The following is a 22,009-nucleotide window of genomic DNA, read 5'->3' as shown; positions in this document are numbered from 1 at the left end:
GAATTTTTTAACATAATTTGATGTATATTATTAACCTTTAGCTTTGCCCCTTCGTTTGACCTTTTTCTATTTATTTATTATTATAATAGCGAAACACAAATCCCATATAAATATTTAAATAGGTACTCCTAATTCTTATAATGTATCAAATTTATATATGTATGTGTGCGACTTTTGGTCTTGATGTCGCACGCTCAACGTCTAAGAGGTCTAGGAGACTAGGTGGTAACTGGTGACCCATTAAAAATCTGAATTACTAACTATATATTTATTTTACGTGTTCACACAACTTCCTGTTTATTTTACTAGCCAAGACATTTATTTCATAATTAATATATAAGGTACAAAAACAATAAATCAACAACTGAAAATTACAATAAATCTAAATAAAAATAAACTAAAATAAACTAAATCTAAAAAAGGCCCCTGCGGCAAGGTGCCTAAGATGCTGGCTGCGTTACCCCGCTGAACTGCCAGACTGATGCGTTGAGTTGAGCGAGGTAACTGCCAGCTCTCCGGTCCCCAGTTACGTCCCTGAGTCTCTTAGAAAGGTCTCCAAAGAGACTCAGAGCGCCAGGACCCCGTGTTTACATATTTTACGTCCCGCGCGCCGATCCAATTTCGCTGCGTAGTGGGATTAGCAATCCAAGTGTGTTTCCACAATGTTAATATTCAGAGAGGAAAATGAGGACTATGTTTGTAAGTTCTAAAAAAAGGCAAATTCGCGAGGTCGTCCGCAGTCGTCTTGATTTTTCCTGTTCTACAGGATTTTGGTGCTCATTTTCCTCTAAATCTACTCACCATTTGACTAATCTGATAATAAAGACAATTTACTATTGTTATCCTTAAATCTAAAAAAGACAATGAAGTGTTAAAACAACGAACTCAATACCTCAAGACTCTAAAACTGTAATAAATTGTGATGTTGTCGTGAGTTGGGGTACAATGAGTGGGCTGGGTCCAGCTGGGGTGTGGGCCGCCCAGAAGCGCCTGGAGTCCTGGGCCAGGGCTGCGAGGGAGAGAACCGGCAGCGCCAGCAGTGGCCAGAGCCATAATTCCACTGACAGCTTTCCGGACGACAAGTCAGGCAGCCATGGCAGCCCCAGTGTAAGTTTTTAAATTGTGGTATTTTCTGTAAAAAGGGACCTTATTGTCGATGGCGCTTACGCCATTATAAACGATGCTCCAATATTAATGTACCTATTTATTGTTATTATAATTGTGCTCGTGGTTTTAATGTAATAAATACAATGCCGCGCGACGCTGTGCGGCGTAAGCGCTATCGACGATTTTTTTTATCGAAAATGCCCCAATTAGTGTTCTTCTTTTTACTTATTCTTACTTCTATTTAGCTTAAATATTGTGCAAATAAAATGTGTAATCATTGACCTTGTTAACACTTACATATATAGTGATGAAGATAAATACAGGAATCTTCACCTCAAGTCAGTCATTAACTCCTCTAACTCAAACCTACCCCTTTATTTCTACGATTTTCAGCAAAATTTACTCGTGAAAGGACATTCAATAGGCCCGGGGCTGACAAGCTAAGTGAAAAATTATTTTCCACTTCTCATGCTCGTAAAGTTCGACTTTAAGTCGTGCGTAGACGACATAAAGTTGCTTATTATGTTCTAGAGCATAAAGTAAAATCATCTATTACGACCCTTATTGACTTAGCAATAAAGTCCAAAATCTGTCATACAAGCTGCCTGCCCCGCCGGCGCGCCATCGACCGTCTCGATGAGGATTAGTTGCCTGTGGAAAGAAAAGTACAGTCAGCGATAAAAGCTTCTACCAAAAATTGAATTTTTGCCAAAAACTTATTATCTACACGGCACGGAAGTGACGAAACTTTACGGTAGCAACTTTTTTGTGTTCTGACCAAGCTTTAAGTAGTTGACAGCAGCGCGCTGCAGCGTCTGAACGCACAAATTTAATAAAAAAAACGGCTAAGTGCGAGTCGGACTCGCGCACCGAGGTTTCCGTACTTTTTAGTATTTGTTATAGCGGCAACAGAAATACATCATCTGTGAAAATTTCAAATGTCTAGCTATCACGGTTCATGAGATACAGCCTGGTGACAGACAGACGGACAGCGGAGTCTTAGTAATAAGGTCCCGTTTTTACCCTTTGAGTACGGAACCCTAAAAAAGCAGCCTGGGTCCTTTTAGCCTCATTAATTACCTGGCTTTTCTATTGAGACCGCCTCAAGGATTAAAATTAAGTTCTGTATTAATTAAAATTATTAAACTACTGAATTAATAGTGGATATGGGAGCATGCAGTCTGCCAGAAATGAATCTTGCCTATGAAAATATTTGTTACAATGAAAACTTGTTTTTTTATTTTTATATACTGGCATTTTACACGTTAAATCCAATTCCCGTGTGCCTCGATACAGTCCAACTCAATTTCTGTAATTACATTTTCGACCGCGCTGCAAAAAATATTTTGCAGATTGCACTTTGTCACTTACCCTATTTCCATTTTTCAGATTGCACTTTGCCACTTACCCTATTTCCATTTGTAAATTGAAGCGTAAATTCATGAAAAACTGGATATGCTGTTATGCGCAGGATAAATTGTTTCTACAGTTGGACACATATCTCTTCCACAGGGCTAGAATTTTTCAATGATATTTCATTTAATTTCATTTATTGACTGCAATCCATGGTACATATAGGTGTTATTTACAAAACTTAACATAACATAGATTTGTTAATTTCTAAATTTAATAATCTAAACATACTTCCGATAAAATGATAAATGTGTTATTTCTATAAAAAGGGACCTTATTGTCGATGGCGCTTACGCCATTATTAACGATGCTCCGATATAAATAATGCCGCGCGACGCTGTGCGGCGTAAGCGCCATCGACAACAAGGTCGGTTTTTTTTTTCTTAAAAATTATTATATGTATATTCTGTCGCTGCAAATAATATGAACTCCCACTAATGCTATTATCCTTTGTCCTAGTCGACGACTACATTCTGTTGTTTATTCTTTTCCTTTTTTTCTCTTTAGCCCTTTTCAATCCTAAAGATGTAGGCCTTCAATATTCACTGTTCTATTTTGTGCTCTTTGTGCCCATTTTGATCCAGCTGTTCTTTTCATGTCATTCACCAACGAATTTTGGCTTACTGTAAAGGTTTGAAACCTTTACAGCCTTTTTTACAGCCACGTTTTGAATTTAGAATCGTATCGCCCTGTCACATGGAACGAGGGTGCGTGTTCGCCATTCCTTGGGAGGCAGCCATCTCGGCTAGTCATGTTTATTTGTAACTAGAAAAATTGAATAAAAAAAGATAAGAAGAGATCTATAACAGCAGTGCTGAAATAATTTCTTTCCATTCCACGTCCTCCCTCTAGGCGTAACCCCTTTACATTACCTACTGGGTGTTGTAAGCTATTGTTTATTTATGTATATCTTTGTGTACACCATAAACATTTGCGGCCATCGTGTAACCACTTCATTAATAATCTCATCCCAATGCCATCAGTATCCGGATTATCTCTTTATCACGCAAATTGAATACACGTATTTCCTGTGGTGTTTCCCTCAACTAGTGCGCTGGGCCCACGATGGCTCCGGTAAATGCTCATACAACACAATGCATAGAATGCACAGACTAGGGAAAATTAAGGTACTGTTCGGATTCAGACCGCACCTCCCGCCAAAGGAGCAAAGCTCATCCTCACTTCTTAGACACATGGCACACCATGAATAAGCGGGCATCCCGCTCGTTTCTTTCCAGAACGTGCAAAATGTGGAATGAGTTGCCTCCTGAGGTATTTCCTTTGTGCTACGACATGGGATTCTTCAAGAAGCGGGTATTTAGGGTTCTCAAGGGTCGGCAATGCTTAAGTGGCTCCTGTGATGTTGCTTACGTCCATGGGCGACGATGACTGCTTCCCATCAGGCGGCTCGTCTGCTCGTTTGCTGAATATCACATTTAAAAAAAAACTAGCATTACTGCTGTAGAGAAAAATTCGCCGAAAGATTGTGTGAAAGAGATCGCTTTGTGTACCTAAAACGGTCCAGGGTGCCTAGCCAAGATGCCAATCGTTGTCGTAGCGTAAACGATTGGCATCTTGGCTAGGCCCTCAGATCACCGCGGCGGTTGTCTATAAAAAGCGAGGCCCGGACCCGGAGCGTTCTAGCGAGAATCATTCTTTATTTTGAGGTAGTACAATACAGAGGATTTTTATTGGTGTATTCGGTTAATGCCGAAAGGAAAAAGCATTAAAAATTGGCGAATAAACCCGAAATAAGGGACTCTTTTGACAATGGAATATGAGTTGTTTTAACACTAAAATATTTTTTCGATCGCTTCAGTATAGCCCCCCAATTTCAGCCAGAGCGAGGCTCTCTCTGGTCTCGTGAGTTTTGGAGCTACGCGAATGGTCCAGGTCTCAAAAGAATGCGACAATGGCTTCAATATGGTAAAAAAAATTTTTAAGTCAAAAATTTTTTTTCGAAAAACGCAAAATTGTTGAAAAATGACGCCAATTTTTCGGTGTCTTTTCGCACTAAATCGACAATTTATCGAAAAAGAAAAGCGATATCGTAAAAATGAAAAAAGGCCTCGGGGTATTGAGTCAGGCTACATTTTGAAAAAAACTCTCTGGGCTGTGGTTTATTAAATGATGTTCGGGATTATCCGATTTTTGATTTTTGTAAAATTTCCCGGCGAAGGCACATCCCTATTTATAGCTAGCTTTGCCTTACCAGCTTTAAAGTATTCCACAATAAATCTTTCTAGAAAACTGGAACTGGAATACGGTTAGGGGATTTAGACTACTTTTCATTGTGTCCAGATTTATCTTCTAGACTTTTATAGAATTGAATTTACAACCGCGAATTTATTACACAAATGTCTGTTTTGACAGTTCTGTAATAGAAACAAGTAACAATTGAAATCATTATATTATGGGTATTAGAGTTTTAGGTGACACAACTCAGGTAAGAAAGCACATCAAATATTTTATGTAGGTATTTCATAATAATCAGACATATTTATGTAATAAATATTCTCATTTCTTTTATGAATTTTATTTTCTTTCCAATTTTAAGAATTTGATGTTTTCTGAGAGAGATATTTGTATGATTTGATGTACATATATATTTTTTAATCTATTTCTATAAAGAAAAGTATCTACTGTGTACCTACTGTATGTAATTTAAATTGTATTTTTACTTATTTACTCGTAATAAAATAATAAATAAATATTATAGGACATTCTTACACAGATTGACTAAGTCCCAAGGTAAGCCCAAGGAGGCTTGTGTTATGGGTACTCAGACAACGATATATATAATATATAAATACTTAAATACATAGAAAACACCCATGACTCAGGAACAAACATTTGTGCTCATCACACAAATAAATGCCCTTACCGGGATTCGAACCCAGGACCATCGGCTTCACAGGCAGGGTCACTACCCACTAAGCCAGACCGGTCGTCTTATCGTTCGTATTATATTATGGGTATTAGAGTTTTTGGTGACACAACTCAGGTAAGAAAGCACATCAAATATTTTATGTAGGTATTTCATAATAATCAGACATATTTATATAATAAATATTCTCATTTCTTTTATGAATTTTATTTTCTTTCCAATTTTAAGAATTTGATGTTTTCTGAGAGAGCTACGTATTTGTATGATTTGATAAAGAAAAGTACCTACTGTGTACCTACTGTATGTAATTGCATGAATTACCTATAGTAATTTAAATTGTATTTTTACTTATTTAGTCATAATAAAATAATAAATAAATATTATAGGATATTCTTATACAGATTGACTAAGTCCCAAGGTAAGCCTAAGGAGGCTTGTGTTATGGGTATTTAGACAACGATATATATAATATATAAGTACTTAAGTACATAGTAAACACCCATGACTCAGGAACAAATATCTGTGCTCATCACACAAATAAATGCCCTTACCGGGATTCGAACCCAGGACCATCGGCTTCACAGGCAGGGTCACTGCCCACTAGGTCGGAGCGGTGGTCGTAATGCATGTTAATTATAAGATGTATTGTTTTGAAAAGATGTGTCCCGCCGAGTTTGTTGCCGGTCCCATATTGGAATACCCTCCTCCAATTGAGGGGGGATTTAAGTCTTCACGGGGGAGAGGTGTAGGGTTAGAGTCAGAGCGTAGCCTTATTTGACGTTCATAAGCGCATTGTAACATGCCTACTTGAATAAACTATCTTTTATCACTTTATCTGACATTTTGCTGGGACATCAGTTAGCCGCGACCTCGACCAGTGAAACCTGCGGTCGCAGCATGGTTCCATTTTTATCGCTTGTCACTATACCACAGAATAAGTAATATTATTATCATACAGAACGGCCACGCACTGCCCCGCCCCGATTCGAGTTAACTCGCCCCGCGACAGCAGATTGACGGCCGTTTGCCGGCCGCTCAGTAGTCTCAGTACCATTTTTAAGCAACTTACTCACACTCAGACGTGCCGTTCACACATAGAAACGCAAGTGATTTCTGTTGTATAGCGTGTCCGCCCTGTGACTATACCCGTCACTTTCGCACTTACATACTTGCTAGAACGAGACAGGCATGGTGACAGGCGATAAAAATGCGACCGTGCTACCCGGCCTGTGTCGAAACGTCGGTAAATAAAGGTAACAAAATAAATTCGCGATAGACCCGATTGTAAATGTGATTTAACTAGTGTGTTCAAAACGCGAAAGTTTTAAATGTTAAAGTGTTTGTTAATAAATAAGTCTGTTTCAAAATGTTGCAAAGGCGAACCCTCGTCACGCTATCGAATAGAATTTTCAATAGGGGTTCTGTTAATCAATCCATTTAAATTTTACATACACCAAACAAAAATGTGCCAGTCTCAATCAAAAGATTACTTATTGTCGGTTGTCAATAAGGCGCTATTTCCATATAACATTCATTTGAAATCAACCTTATCGACAAGCGACAATGTGGTACCTTTTGGTTGAAAACGTCACAAATAAGAACATAAAAGCGAGGAATGCGACACGGTTCTGTGTCGTCACCATACATTGTTTATTAGCTATATACCCCTTTAAATAAATCATTACGGGGAGGGGGGAGTGGGAGGGGTGTTCTATGTCCCCAATCCTGGAGCGGTATTTGACATGCGTTAAGTGACGTTACGTGTTGAACTTCAGTTGAATGGAAGAAATCGTGTGTTGTCGAATAGGTAAATTTGACATTAGCAATTCACAGTTAGGTGACAACGAAACCAAACCGAACCACGACGAGTTCAGAGCCATTTTAAACCGTATAGTAGTAAGAAAACAAAGTTGATTTTTGTTGAATAATTTTTTCAATGAATGAGTTTTGGTTGTACCAAATGATACGTTGATGAACAAACGATTCATTCCACTGTTGAACTGATGTTGAAGCCGAAACTGACAGTTGTGCATCTCGAATAGGGCCCCTGAAATTATAATGAAGTACATGTGTAGTACGCGTATATTTATGTCCAGGGGTCCATTTCTCGAACGATATTAGATTAAAGGGGCCCACTGACTATCAGTCCGCCGGACGATATCGGCCTGTCAGTTAGAACAAAAATTTGACAGTTCCGAACAACAGACAGGCCGATATCGTCCGGCGGACTGATAGTCAGTGGGCCCCTTAATATTATTAGTGTGTTGCCATGGAAACGAATACGATTTGACAGTTCTGGAACTACTATTACTACTGGAACTAATATTAGTCTAATACCGCTCGAGAAATGGGTCTTTTTAATATTGATATGGTACTAGGGCCTGCCTGCGACTTTGTCTGCGTGGAGTGATGATCATGTTTGATACAAAGTAGCTGAATTTCATTTAAATCGTTTCAGGGTGACGAGGTAACAGACAGTCAGAGTTAAGGATGACTCACGTAAGCCCTTCCCGGTTCCGGGCTGAGGCATCCAACACTTACCTAGTTTTCTCTAGAAAGCATCACGTTATCACCTGTCATATAAAATTCAAGCGTGATTCATCCTTTACTCTCGCATTTAGAATATTAGCAGGCGTGGCTCACTCCGCGCTTTCGTCGCGTCGCTACAAGTACATGCGGCCCACACCAATTTTGGTGTCTAGCCATAGCTTAGCGCCTGCTCGCGCTTGCGCCATGAGTCACAGACATATGTGTGCCAAATTTCAACTTAATTGGTCCAGTAGTTTCAGAGCAAAGAGGCTGTGACAGACGGACAGACGGACGGACGGATGGACCGACAGACGCACTAGTGATCCTATAAGGGTTCCGTTTTTTTCCTACCGAGTTTTTAGGAAATCCCTTTTTATAGAAAATACCACATATAGTTAGTGACATAGCTGGGCTCTGTGACGAGCTAAATTTAAAAAAAAAATCAAAGTTATTGAAGTAAAACTTTAAAACCAGTACAGTGGCCAAATAAATGAGTGAGCGAGAGAAAAAAATCAAAATTGTTTTTTTTTTTTAGGAAATGCTGATCTCCAAAGAGCAATGCCGTGTCCAGCCGCTCAGCTCCGAGACGCGAGCAGCTAGCTCGCTCCCACACGCCCGTCTCGCTCGCACACCCTCCATTTCATCACAGAGCAGTTTGGACAGCGCCACCTCTAGGGCTACGGTAAGTGACACTTCTATTATTTCAAGTATAAGAGCGTTTTCACATTGCCCGATCCGACATCAGATGTCGGATGGAAGCAAAATGTAAGACATATGTTTTTCTATATTTAAATTCATTTAATAAATCATTATTACTAAAACTGATATGCACTCTCCTACAGTTGTTTTTCTCATTGGTGCCTTCCGACATCCGATATCGGAAAAGCGCTTCCGATAATTTCAGGCGTTAATAATAGCGTAAGCTCCAACCGCCATAAGGTACCTTTACCCGTGGGACGTCACATATCTTTACTATTTCATATCTAGTGAATTTCTAATTTATACCCTATTACTAAGACTCCGCTGTCTGTCTGTCCGTCTGGCCATCTGTTCGTCTGTCCGTCTGTCTGTCACCAGGCTGTATCTCATGAACCGTGATAGCTAGGCAGTTGAAAATTTCACAGATGATGTATTTAGGTATGTTGCCGCTACAACAACAAATACTAAAAAGTACGGAAACCTCGGTGCGCGAGTCCCACTCGCACTTAGCCGGTTTCTTATTACAATTCCTCCATAATTAATCCACATATGACTTTACAAACTGAATACATGCCACCTGTATGTCGTTACACATTCTCTGTGCCGTAACGCCGCGCTATGTTATTGATGAATTCATAAGCTTTGGGCCCGGAAGTGCGATTAACGTGGCCTGACCTAAATTAATTATTAATGATGAACTGGATGAATCGTCCATGTTGACAATCTGTGGACCGTATTGTGAAGACATAAGGCCTAATGGGCCGCATCTCTATACAAATGTGGCCCCCATTTTCCTCTCTGGATAATATTTTTGAGCAATTATGTTTAATGTTGTAAGTAAGTTAGTAAATATTCTTTATTGCACCAAAATTATACATTTTACATACATGTAAAACTACAAAGAAATATTTAAAGAAAAAATAGAACCAGGTAACAACAGCTAAAAAGCGATCTCTTCCAGACAACCTTTGGGTAGCAGGAAATGTAGAACTCATACAAAAGTCAACAGGTAGTGCAAAGAGCTAAACATTTTATTTTATTTTATTTTATTTATTAGGAAAACTTACAGCTGAAGTAACACGTTAGGTAATAACATAGAAGCAGTGAGCCAATTACAAGTTTCCACAGATAGAAACTGCGTAAAGTGCATGGTGTGCGAAATTACAACTAATAATACTTACTAACTTATAAATATACTTTACTTATCTTACTAGAGAGGGAAAATTGGTTTAAACAGTTAACAAGAAGAACAAAAGAGAGAAAAAAGAACAGGATAGAGATACAATGTTGAGTTAACACTTTTTCCACTGTTAACACTTAACAGTGGGAAAAGTCCTGAGTCATTAGCTTACGTATCGAACTAAAGCTATCGCAGAACAGATCGATGAGATCATGATGTTTACAAAGCTGATTGAAAGACTTACCAGCTCTTAGAAGGAAGGAGTTTTTCCTGTAATTAGTATGAACGGAGGGAATATGGAAGGTTTTTTTGGTGCGAGAGGATATGCGTGGGGGGCCTGTGAAATTCAAGTTGGCTAGTAGATCAGGACAGTCTACATGGTTCTGAGCAATTTTCATAATATATATTACGTCGGATATATTACGCCGGATGTAGAGAGGTAGCAGATGAAGTTTTGCACAATGCTGTTTATAACTTTGTTTTGGAATTTTGAATTTAAATCTCAGAGAACGAATAAACTTTTTTTGAACTCTTTCTATTTTAGAAATATAGGTGTCATAACAAGGGTTCCAAACCTGAGAGGCGTATTCGAGATGGCTTCTTACAAATGCGCAATAGACAATTTTAATTGATTTTAACTTATTAAAGTTCTTGCACGATCTTGTGATAAAACCAAGTGCCTTAAAAGCTTTATTGACTATTGAGTCCACGTGCCGATCAAAAATCAACTTATTGTCCATTAAGACACCCAAGTCCCTTATCTCACTACACTTGGAAATAATCTCATTTTTTAACATATAGTTATAATTAAAGAAATTGCGCTTTCGAGTAAAGGAGATGGCAAAACATTTGGACACATTTATATCTAGTTTATTGACAGCGCAATATTGATCTAGTCTAAGAAGATCTTCTTGAAGGTAAGTAGCGTCAAGAGCGTTATTGACTATCCGGAAGACTTTCATATCGTCGGCAAATAGAAGAATATTTGAGTGTATAAAGCATTGGGAAATATCATGTATAAAAATGGTGAATAATAGTGGTCCAAGAAGAGATCCTTGGGGCACTCCTGAAGGGATTTCCACCCATGATGATGAGAATCCGTTCAGAACAACCGCTTGAGACCTGTTCAATACATAGGAGGAGAACCATCGAAAGAGGTCTCCCCTTATACCTACTGATAGAAGTTTTTGTAAAAGCAAATTATGGTCGATGCGATCGAACGCCTTGCTGTAATCAGTGTACACAGCATCGACTTGATCTCCATTATCTAAGCTACGTGACAGGTAATCATTAAATAAGACAAGGTTGGAATCCGTAGATCTTTGTTTAAGAAAACCATGCTGATAGGGACAGAATACATGTTTAAGAGAGGCATACACCTGGTTGTAAACCACGCGCTCAAGTAATTTGGATACAAGACACAACTTAGATATCGGGCGGTAATTCCCAACATTACTCCTATTTCCTTTTTTATGAATGGGTGTAACAAATGCAGATTTCCATAATCGTGGCATGACTCCCTCTGAAAGTGATCTATTAAAAAGTATAGCTAGTGGTAGCGAGATGCTTTCAGAGCAATTGACAAGGAAAACAGCTGGAAGATGATCAGGCCCGGCAGACTTACTAAGGTCGAGACTTTTAAGAAGTTTCATAATTTGGTCAGGCTGGACTTCGATGGATGCAATATCAGCAATGACAGAAGTTGCAGGCTCATCTAGCGGGTAAGAACCAGGTGAAGCATTATTAGTTAAGAAAGTAGAGTGAAAGTAATCGCTAAATAAGTTGCTGATGCCAACACCAGTGTCCGAGGTAAAGCCAGAGTAAGACATTGAAGCAGGAAAAGAAGAACCCTTATTATTGTTTTTCAAAAAAGACCAGAAATAACGTGGATTCGTTTTTAGCGAGTCTTCAACTTGGCTTATGTATTTGGAATAGCACTCTTGTTCAAGTAACTTGACCCTATCTCTAAGTAATTCAAAGGTGTACTTGTCTGAGAGGTTTTTGTATGTCTTGAACTTCTTAAAATACTTGTACTTCTCCTTTATTGCCCGTATAAGCCCGCGACTAAACCAATGTGGATAGTTAGTATTATTACCATTTTTTTGAGGCACGTACTTATCTCGCAAACCATATATAATTTTGTAAAAACATTTGACCGCCTCTTCGACGTCACCTGAGCCTAAAACCGCAGGCCAGTCGCAAGCCCGCAAATCTTTGTTAATTGAGGTATAGTCGGCGCGATAAAATGCAAATATGGTACGTTTAGCGGTAGTGAGTGGTTGGAGATCCACAAAAGACAAAGTTATACATAGTGCTTTATGGTACGGGTCTTCAGAAACTAGTGGGTCGATACAGGGTGATACCGAAACATAGTCATTTGAGAATACTAAGTCGAGAATGCCCCCATGAGCACTTTTAATAGAACAAAATTGCTGCAGATTGCAGAAACTGAAGGTATCCAGAAAATAATTAATATGGTCGCCGGAGGCATTTAATGGTTCTAGCCCAGATTCGGAATCAGACCACTTTATGCAACTCATATTAAAATCTCCGAGTATAAGAAATTTGTCGAGCTGATGATTGTTTACTATTGACTCAACCTGGTCACAGAAATTACCTAACTGATCTGCAAACGAGTTACCCATATTTTCATTGCATAAATAAATAGTGCAAATATTAAGTTTGAAGGTTAACTTACTGCGAGGGCAACGTAACGTTAATGATACCCACATGTCCTCGGCCGACGATTGCCAGTCCTGGACATTTGCGGCTAAGATATGGAGACTATTAAACACAAACACACATACTACAATTACTACTTATACATATAATTATTAAAACAAAACCTAACACACAAATAAATATACAATATATTTATACAAGCATATATTATATACAATATATAAAATGGCAACTTAAGGCAGAGATAGAAAGTATAGTTTTAGCTGATTTTTGAATATGGGGAGAGATTTAGCTAATCTTAATTCTTCTAAGCATTCCACAGCCGAACAGCCCGGAAGGTAAAAGAGCTATTATAAAATTTAGAAGTAGATGAGGGAGGAGCAAGAATATGAGTCTGAGAACATCTGATAGAAGAAAGATACTTGAAACGCTCTTTGAGATAAGGTGGTGTAGCGGTGTTGTTTATGTTTACTTGGGCACAAACGGCACATGTTACATGTTTCTTATGCCTCTACGCAAAAAATAATTCATTCATTTATTAGTTCAATCATTCAATAAACTTTGCCCCCTAGAATCTGCTGTATGTGTACGATAAATAATACTGTGACCAACTGTGACTTATTCCGTGAATATGTCACAGAGAATGTGCGATGAGGGCTATTGAGGCTGTATGCAGCTTGGAATTGGGTCATGCAGGGATTTAGTGCCAGTTTGTTATCTATAAAGGACGTAGGCTTTGTACACATTTTAATTGGTATCGAGTATACAACAACTAGGGGAAAGGAGCCTAAAGCGGGTACCCCGCTTAAAGCGGGTAGTATATATGTAACTTATTATATATATATATAGATTATAGGACATTCTTACACAGATTGACTAAGTCCCACAGTAAGCTCAAGAAGGCTTGTGTTGTGGGTACTCAGACAACGATATATGTAATATACAAATACATAGAAAACTTCCGCGTTTTGAACACATATTAAACCACATTTAAAATCGGGTCTATCGCGAATTAATTTTGTTACCTTTATTTACCGACGTTTCGACACAGGTATCACTGGTCGTGGTCGCGGCTAACTGATGTCCCAGCAAAATGCCAAAACTGAGATTTGTGTGACTACCTGACTACCCGACGAAAAGTGTATTTAAAGTTTGGGGTAGCCATCACATTTTAAAACCACCCACTACACATAAATGTTAATTATTGTCAATAGTCTGACGTCGTAGAAACGTCGGTAAATAAAGGTCATCATCATCATCATCATCATGTCAGCCGATAGACGTCCACTACTGGACATAGGCCTCCCCCAAGGCTCGCCACTCCGACCGATCTTGTGCCGCTCGCAACCACCGAATTCCCGCGACCTTCACCAGGTCGTCGCTCCATCTCGTTGGAGGTGTGTGTTGCCAGTGATGACATACGGATCTGAGACGTGGGCGCTAACGATGGGCCTCATAAGAAGGCTCAAGGTCACGCAAAGGGCAATGGAGAGAGCTATGCTCGGGGTTTCTCTGCGTGATAGAGTCAGAAATGATGATATCCGCAGTAGAACTAGGGTCACCGACATAGCTCGCAGAATTGCAACCTTAAGTGGCAGTGGGCGGGGCACACTGCTCGCAGAACTGATGGCCTGTGGGGCCGGAAGGTTCTGGAGTGGCGTCCGCGTACCAGAAGACGAACTGCCGGTAGGCCTCCAACGAGATAAGATAAGATAAGATAAGATAATATTTATTCATTTAAAAGGATGAAAGATGAAATAAAGGTAACAAAATAAATTCGTGATAGACCCGATTTTAAATGTGATTTAATACATAGAAAACATCCAAGACTCAGGGACAAATATCTGTGCTCATCACACAAATAAATGCCCTCACCGGGATTCGAACCCAGGACCATCGGCTTCACAGGCAGGGTCTCTACCCACTAGGCCAGAGGTTGAGGCTGTATGCAGCTTGGAATTGGGTCATGCAGGGATTCAGTGCCAGTCTGTTATTACACATTTACATTTACACATTTTAATTGGTTTCGAGAATCTACAACAACTATTATATACACGTAAGTAGATATGAGACGCTTAACTTCAAACTCGGATGAATTCACTGTACCCTCCTTAAACTTCAAACTCGGATAAATCCACTCTACCTTCTTAGGAGATTATCTAGCGTATTACCTTTATTAAGTCCCTTATACCGTATTACCTTTATTAAGTCCCGTTCTGCTTAATAATAATGAGTAAAATTGTGAAAGTTATATCAGCGTTTATTACCTATATTTTTTATACCAAAATCCGAAGTTTGAAGTTAAGCGACTCATCAGAACAGCAGCTAATTTCGATTCTATAGATTCTAAAACTTAAGTCACGCCCACCGCCAAAAAGCCGCTACCGATATTACGCTTTCATTTTAAAATTACATTAAACTTGGCTTCAACAACAACATAACATGTTACTTAACTATATGTGGTAGGTACTAATTTCCGTTCTTAAAATTTGTTAAACAAAGAAAGCTTTAAGCCAAATCTCCTAGAACCTAGAACAAAACTAGAGACAGGGAAAACCTGTTGGCGCCATCTATGCAAACCTTTGACAGTTGCCAACCTCATTGCACCAACCAATGATGATTTAAGATTTTTTATTCATAATCAATAAAACCTTTCGTGCTATTATTGCGCACCGCGCACCCCCTGTTTTAAGCAAAAATCATGTTTTTTAACATAGATATGTCCGTTGCAAATACAATTTGAAAATACAACAAACAATATTTTCACCTTTTTCCATTGAAAACATTTTTTAACTGTTGGGCCCACAGACCACCGTTGGGCCCAAATGCAATTCGAAAATACAACTGACGATACTTTGACACCATTGATACTCGTAATTTTGAAATTCTGTGGCCCTCTTTTTGCGTAAGCGATTAAAAAAATGTATCCCTAATCCAGTGGGACCCTTTTAGAGCTCCCATAAGTTACGGTGGTTGCTTTACCCACCCACATACTTGTTTGCCACCGTCGTGGTATAAAAAATACTCAAGACCAATGAAAAGGGTCACTTATTACATAATTTTACTTATAAAACGAGCAGTTTTAATTGATTTCGAGTGTAAATTTTTCATTATAATTATGTAATGTGTGACACTTTTTTTTAATCGCCTCGAGTGTAATGACCAATGTAGCACACTTGTATCATAATGTACTATTATGTCATCGTCGCTGAATGCACAGTAGTTTCAGAAAGAGACAAGGATAGTCGTTAAACTAGGATGACCGTACTGTGAGGAATATCATTGCATGGGTAAAGTTACAGGGCCGGTCCCATCTGGAAACAATTCCACGTAATGAAAATTGGTAACGATGCGTCTTACGTAGGGTTGCCAGATGGTCGGGATTTGGCGGGATTCTCCCGAATTTTTTCATGCTCTCCCGACTACCGAGAAAGTGAAAAATGTCCCTAAAAACTACTTCATTTTATAAAACGATAATTTTGCACTGCACCGTAGTGCAAGCTTACCGTGGGACTTAGCCAATTTGTGTAAGAATGTCCCTACAATATTTATATATAAAAAATGTGTACATAACGCGAGTTTAAAGTGTTATATAAAGATGTATGTAATTTTCCGTCGAGTAAAATAAATAAACAGCAGTAGGTATATAGGGCAAAAATAGGTACATGCCTATTAAAAGGTATATGTATTCGTATTGAGACAGCGCCACCGTACAGCTGCAGTATTGCTGCTGACTTCATTGCTACATTTAATAACAATCATGGCAGGTCACTTAAGAGATTTCTAGAATTTGACCCATTCCACTCAAAAAGTACTAAAACGTAGTTAGTAATATGATTTGCCCGAACGCTGGCAGTCTCTAGCTGGCCTCGCTCTTAAACATCTTTGTGGTTTAAGATTAGACCTTAAGCCATTCCCACCACCACCATTCTACAAACCCGGGGTTAACCGATTAAACCGTGGGATGGTGCAAGTGGCGCTAAGAGTTCGACGAGTTCGACGTTCGAGGTTATGACTGTAAAGTCTAATTTCCCCCCAGAGCCACCGTGGATCCTCCCCGGCCATCCGCACCTTCGCCCCCGACGGCCGCACGCTCGAGGCCGGCGGCCCGGGGCCGCGCTCGCCGTCGCCGTTGCGCGCGGCCTCGCTGGACGTCCGCGCGGCCCCCATGGCGGGGTCGCTGGCCTCGCTCGCGGACTCGCCGACGCCGTCAAGCCCGAGACATATGCCGCCGAGGTGCTTGTCGCCGTTGCTGATGCCTCCGAGGTAACATTTAGCAATCTATCTGTGTATAAGGGCATTTTCAGTATAAAGGTGTATTCGGGAAATTTCCAATACTTTCAAACTTCAAACACCCATATTGAAATATACTATATGACTCAATTTTCGGATTAACACGACATTCTAACAGTTGTTACATGTTTGAAACTATCAGAATACAACTTGCCATTATTTTAATTTTCTTAGAAAATATATATATGAACATTTTCGGTTGTTTTTAGTCAGTAAACGTACTATTAATTTAAAAAAAACGTGTTTTTTGTGTGGACCGTCATCTTTACAAAAGTTTTGTTTTATCATTAGTTCGCGCGACACTAAGCAGAACTTTTACTGCATTGCATGTTATATAAAATTATTTGTTAAAATTTGAACTATAATAGAGTTGAATATTACCCATAGAACTGCCATATATGGCATATGCACTAAATTCGACCAGTTTGCACTAAAGACGAACGTGGACGATCACCCCGAAAATGCCTTTCCATACAAACGTACATATTCTTCATTTTCCTCCCTGGATATTAACATTATAGAAAATATTTAAAAATATTTGCCCCTATGCCCCTTCGTTGATTGTTTTCGATTTTGTGATTATTATAAACTAGCGACCCGCCCCGGCTTCGCACGGGTGCAATGCTGATGTATTATATATATAAACCTTCCTCTTGAATCAATCTATATGTACCGCATCGAAATCCATTGCGTAGTTTTAAAGATCTAAGCATACATAGGGACAGACATCCTTCCAGATAGCAGGAAGCGACTTTGTTTTATACTATGTAGTGATGTCAGGGGCGTAAACGAATTCCATACAAACTTTTAAATGCTCCTAACTCGTTGGTTCGTGACCGGCCACTGCCGCACCCACGCCGGTGAGCGCGCTACTCTTCGCAGGCTCGACAATACATATTACACAATACACATTTTAACCAGGTGGATATGTTTGGCTGCAGTACTGGTGTATATAAATAAAAACCGGCCAAGTGCGAGTCGGACTCGCGCACCGAGGGTTCCGTACTTTTAGTTTTTGTTTAGTATTTGTTGTTATAGCGGCAACAGAAGTACATCATCTGTGAAAATTTCAACTGTCTAGCTATCACGGTTCATGAGATACAGCCTGGTGACAGACAGATGGACAGACGGCCAGACGGACAGACGGACAGCGGAGTCTTAGTAATAGGGTCCCGTTTTTACCCTTTGGGTACGGAACCCTAAAAACTTGTAAAAGTAACTAAATGTAATATCTACTGATATGAAGCGAAAGATAGTACCTATTTAATATAACGTAACTGTATACACTGTTTCACTGTTAAGCGTTAAAGATTTTATATCTTCTTCATGAATTTATAATGTAATAATAAGTAATAATATTTATCCTTGCTCTTGTCAATGCCGTCGGGAGCCTGGTATCCTCTGGTATCCTAACAAAAATAAAGCTCCGAATATCAAAATATTTAATAAGTGGTGAACGGTGTAGGTCACACATAGTGTAAATAGTGTTAAAAATACTTTTTCATTTCTCATGCTCTGAAAGAGGGTCGTTGTTGTTCTAAAAGGTGTGCAGAAAATGATACGTGTCTGCACTAGAGCATTTTACGTTCGAATTAAATTTTGAGTTTAAATGGATTTGTCATACAACTTCCATTCTGATATTTGACTCCCCATTCCATAAATAACGATACTTTTGCCTAAATTGTTAATTGAAAGTATCCTCAAGAAATACTATAAAAATGTATACTTAGTCATGTATTTAAAAAACACATTCATTTTACTTTCATCGTATTCGAAATGAAAAGTGTTTAACTCGGGTGAAAGGCATCATTTTAGCCTCGGACTATTGGCACTCTCACTGCGTTCGAGCACCAAAATACCTCGGCAGAAATGAGTGCCTTTCGTCCCTTGGTTAACAATCTACTATAAGCCATTCTTGTAGTGAATGTTTGTTTACCTAAATAAATAAAAAACCGGCCAAGTGCGAGTCGGACTCGCGTTCCAAGGGTTCCGTACATTACACAATTTAAACAATGTATTTTTTATGCGAAATATGTTTTTTAAAAACCCGTCGGATCAAAAACTAAGTAATTAAGTCCGACTCACGCTTGACTACACATTTCTAATAGGTTTTCCGGTAATCTATAGGTAAAGATCTACTTAGTGTATTTTTTTAAATTTTTTTGACCTAGTAGTTTCGGAGATAAAGGGGGGAATGGTAATTTTTTGCCTATTTTCTTGAATAACTTCTAATCTGTTTATCCTAAAATTATATAAAAAATATATTTGAGATTATCACCATGAGCTCTTTCATTTGATATGTAACGAGATATAGTTTGACAAACTTTATTTTTTAATTTTCTCATGAACCCCCCAAAAGTGGCCCCCGTGTTAAAAATTAATTTGTTTACGTTACATGTCCATCTTTGGGTCACAAACTTGCATATGTGTACCAAATTTCAACTTAATTGGTCCAGTAGTTTCGGAGAAAATAGGCTGTGAGAGACGGACAGACAGACAGACAGACGCACGAGTGATCCATAAGGGTTCCGTTTTTTCCTTTTGAGGTACGGAACCCTAAAAATAAAACTTATAATGATTAAAAATTCGAAATAAGCATAACTGTGGTCTGTGTTTAATATATGTACATCAAATTGTGTCAAAATATTTTCAATAATCAATAGGAAAATGGGACTACGTTTATATGGAAAGGCGGTTTTGGGGCGGTCGTCCGCTTTCGTGTTAACCGCACGCAAAGATATATGTAACTCCGTATAAAATAATTAGTCTAAGAAAAAAATGTACCTCGGAAAATCAAGAAAAATGTATGCTCGAATAGATGGCGCCATACCTTTGGCCTATACTCGTGCTCGTGCAGACTCATTTTTGGTTTTAATCCTGTGTCGAAAAATGGCAGTAAATTTACTGTGACTACAAAATTTACTATGACAATAACCCTCTATACAATATTCTCTTTGACCGCGCGATAACGGAACGCTGAGTGTGTTCTGCCTTGATTAAATATGTATGAAATTAAAGTTCTCCCGGAGTTCTAAGTAAATGCAATTGCATTATAAATGACCTTTTTGCTGCTAGCTTCTTGACAGACGTGCATTCGTAGTTTATAGTATAATCCATACTAATATTATAAATGCGAAAGTCTGTCTGTCTGTCTTTCTGTCTGTGTGTTCCCTCTTCACGCTTAAACCGCTGAATCGATTTAGACGAAATTTGGCATAGAGATAGGTTGAGTCCCTGAGAAGGACATATGATAGTTTTTATCCCGAAAACCATCCCTTAAGAAAGTAAAAAGCGGGGTGGAATTGAGATAATTAATGAAGTGCCTGCTAATTTGTGTGCATACTATGCTCAAATTGAATGATTGCTATGAGAATTTTTCCAGGCGCTATACTTACTTTAGCTGCTGTTACTAAGTCCACGCAGACGAAGTCGCGGGCAAAAGCTAGTATTTTATAACCTTTCATTACGTAGCAGTCACATAAACTAGGCAGGTATAATATGAATATTCTCAAATGATTTTTACGCCTAAGACCCTAATCTGTTAAACAAAAGCCATTGTTTCTTTTGTGGAAGCGGTCAGCTCCCGTTTTGAGCGCGTGGCAAAGCAACAATGTCGTTTAAGAAGCGGCTGTATCGTGGTGGTTTTAAGGTTCAAATCTATGTAATAATATGAGCGCCAGCCTTCATTAAGGTGGTCGATCGTCACACATTACCAAAACATTTTGTAGACAGTGCAGTAATTACGGAGAATTTTTTAGCGTTTTTCTTTAATGCATTTTTCAGATCGACTAATTACTTTATGTACACCATCAAAAAATATTTTTTATGTTTGCCCTCAAAATGAACCGAAACAGCCTCCTTTACTTCTTCATCGACACAAACCCCGTATAGATACCGTACGTATCTATACGTAGAGGAGTAGATACCGTAGTGCACAAACACAACTACTAATTTAGTAGATACCGTAGTGCACAAACACAACTACTAATTTAGTAGATACCGTAGTGCACAAACACAACTACTAATTTAGTAGATACCGTAGTGCACAAACACAACTACTAATTTAGTAGATACCGTAGTGCACAAACACAACTACTAATTTAGTAGATACCGTAGTGCACAAACACAACTACTAATTTAGTAGATACCGTAGTGCACAAACACAACTACTAATTTAGTTGATACCGTAGTGCACAAACACAACTACTAATTTAGTAGATACCGTAGTGCACAAACACAACTACTAATTTAGTAGATACCGTAGTGCACAAACACAACTACTAATTTAGTAGATACCGTAGTGCACAAACACAACTACTAATTTAGTAGATACCGTAGTGCACAAACACAACTTTAATACAACCATATTCTCCGCGTAATAGAAAGTTTACCATTTGCTTTTTAGCGTAGGAAACCGAAATAGTTCATCAAATTGCAAGTCTACACTACATCCGTAACAGTAACAGAGCGCTGTCGTGTATAGTTAGCCGAGATAATTGACCCCCCTGCATACGTTTGTATGCATGGGGGTAAACTATCTCTCCATTTAAGCAAAACTATGTCGGGGCTTACTGATTCGCCATTGGGAGCATTCCATCGTTACTTAAGGGACATTCGGACCCAATTTTTCGACTTTCCGAGCCTGGTTCTTTTTTGGCTTGCCTTTTTGTAGTGTAAAATTGGTATCATCTTAGAGCTGCTTGTTTTCTTAATAAACTGTTTAATTTACTCATCGCTGTCGCTGGTTCACCCACCCTACAGCCCGGATCTGGCCCATAGCGATTATTATTTGTTCCCAAATTTAAAAAAAAAAACTACGAGGAAAAAAAATTGTGTCGATGAAGAAGTGAAGTAGGCTATTACGGCCCATTTTGAGGGCAAAGTTAAAAAATATTTTTTGATGGTGTACATAAATTAAGTAGTCGATCTGAAGTATTATAAATTTAATATACGCGATATAATGCGTTTTCATAGTTTTATTTCAAATGCATTAAACTCGAGGGTACAGGTTCTCTGTGCCATTTCTATACGTAATAATAGTTTAATGGAGTGGATCAACCATCAGAAACTTGGGGCACAGCCCTCCGTGCTTATGACGTCAGACATGTCAACAAAACTATTAGCTTAGCACCCCTGCATACATTTTAAATGCAGAGGTGCTACGCTAATAGTTTTGCTGACTGTACCTATCATCAATGCAGGGAGGGTTCCCCCCACTC

The 22,009-nt window shown here is 38.8% G+C and overlaps 1 protein-coding gene across 1 annotated transcript in view; it reads left to right on the top strand.

Annotated features, from left to right (window-relative positions):
• The first annotated feature begins 875 nt into the window (after positions 1-875).
• The window catches only part of LOC134741331 (synaptotagmin-5-like), a 35,418-nt gene continuing 14,284 nt past the window's right edge, over positions 876-22,009 (top strand). Inside the window, exons 1-3 of the mRNA XM_063674082.1 lie at positions 876-1,107; positions 8,472-8,618; positions 16,537-16,763. Of these exons, the coding sequence (XP_063530152.1) occupies positions 946-1,107; positions 8,472-8,618; positions 16,537-16,763 (536 nt within the window). The 5' untranslated portion in view covers positions 876-945. The remainder of the gene's footprint in view (positions 1,108-8,471; positions 8,619-16,536; positions 16,764-22,009) is intronic.

The sequence above is a fragment of the Cydia strobilella genome, chromosome 5 (genome assembly GCF_947568885.1).
Source record: "Cydia strobilella chromosome 5, ilCydStro3.1, whole genome shotgun sequence".
Classification (NCBI taxonomy): Eukaryota; Metazoa; Arthropoda; class Insecta; order Lepidoptera; family Tortricidae; genus Cydia; species Cydia strobilella.
This window is presented reverse-complemented; position numbering and strand designations above follow the sequence as displayed.